We start from the raw sequence: 1077 nt of genomic DNA on the forward strand, positions 1-1077 counted from the left end.
GTAAGAGTGAACTGTGAAGTTCAATGTTCAACCTCGGGTGCTCTATAAGCAGGTGTCGTGTGCTTCCTGATATTATCTTCTTCAATGCCCATTTCTTCAGGCTTCTCAAAACGCTTATGATTGGTAGAGGTGCTGCCAAAATCGCACAACTTCCATACTCCATCAGATCCCAGCAAAAGATTCTCAGCTTTCAAGTCTCTGAAAAAGAGAGGAAGAAATAACAATAAATCATAAATATTTCTCAGCAAGCAAAAACAAAAGGAAACTAATAAGTTTCTTCAAGTACATCAATCCAAAATTTGCCACAATGTAATCACAAAAGGAAAAAATGGGGGTTGGGAAAAACTATACTCATCAATACCTTCAAGCAACCATTTTTTAACTATTTTAAGATAATGCAAAAATGGTAAAGGTTAATCTTAAAATTTTTTAAATGTATGATTTCCAACAACAATAACCAAGCCTTAGTTTCAAAATTTTATGAAGTATGCTTTCAAGGGTTTTTTTTTTTTTTTTTTTTTTTTTTTTTTTTGGGATGGGTAAGATAATATATAAAAGGAGAAGATTACAGACTTACAGCCACCTTGTTAGCATCTATACCTGTGGGCAATGGGTGGGGACTGACAGTGCATGGCGAAAACAGCATTGCAGACATCCCTGAAGATTGAGAGGACCTGTTTTTCATCCAAAAATCCGGTTCCTCTGCTTTCCTGCACATTAACCAGAGATTTCTCACAGAATTCCATCATGAGGAATGCTTCTTTAGTTCGTCCCATATCCAAGATGGTATGTGCTTTAAAGCATACTGCTTTGACACATATTCACAAGGTCCCGAGCTAAGTATACACAAGAGAAACCTCCCTCCGCAATGGCATTAATAGGCACCTTTCTTTGCAATCAGGTTTGGGACTTCCAATGGATACAGAAAATGGATCAGACTTAGGTTTGGCATTTGACCCATCAAATGTTGATGGGTTTGATTTGGGCTCATCTTCAGTGGCCCAGCCTGTAACGCCCCAAGTAAAAAATAGAGTAAAAAAGAGAAAAGTGAAGGTCCGATTTTGTGTGTGTGTGTGT

The 1077-nt window shown here is 37.6% G+C and overlaps 1 protein-coding gene across 1 annotated transcript; it reads right to left on the bottom strand.

The window, feature by feature from the left end:
- Positions 1-7: 7 nt before the first annotated feature.
- On the bottom strand, positions 8-791 carry LOC112022821 (actin-regulating kinase PRK1-like). Its single transcript, XM_065768697.1, has 2 exons — positions 601-791; positions 8-198 (listed from the first exon to the last, which is right to left on the bottom strand). The coding sequence occupies exons 1-2, from the start codon at positions 774-776 to the stop codon at positions 21-23; spliced, it is 354 nt and encodes a 117-aa protein (XP_065624769.1). The 5' UTR covers positions 777-791; the 3' UTR covers positions 8-20.
- Between the last annotated feature and the right edge of the window lie 286 nt (positions 792-1077).

This window comes from Quercus suber, unplaced genomic scaffold, assembly GCF_002906115.3.
Source record: "Quercus suber isolate HL8 unplaced genomic scaffold, Cork oak 2.0 scaffold_988, whole genome shotgun sequence".
Classification (NCBI taxonomy): domain Eukaryota; kingdom Viridiplantae; phylum Streptophyta; class Magnoliopsida; order Fagales; family Fagaceae; genus Quercus; species Quercus suber.

What these genes read in the sequence shown, in the direction of transcription:
- LOC112022821 (XM_065768697.1), bottom strand. Translation starts at nt 776, where the DNA reads ATGGGACGAACTAAAGAAGCATTCCTCATGATGGAATTCTGTGAGAAA. An exon ending in TCCCCACCCATTGCCCACAG is followed by an intron (nt 199 to 600) that starts GTATAGATGCTA and finishes TCTCTTTTTCAG; the next exon opens with AGACTTGAAAGCTGAGAATC.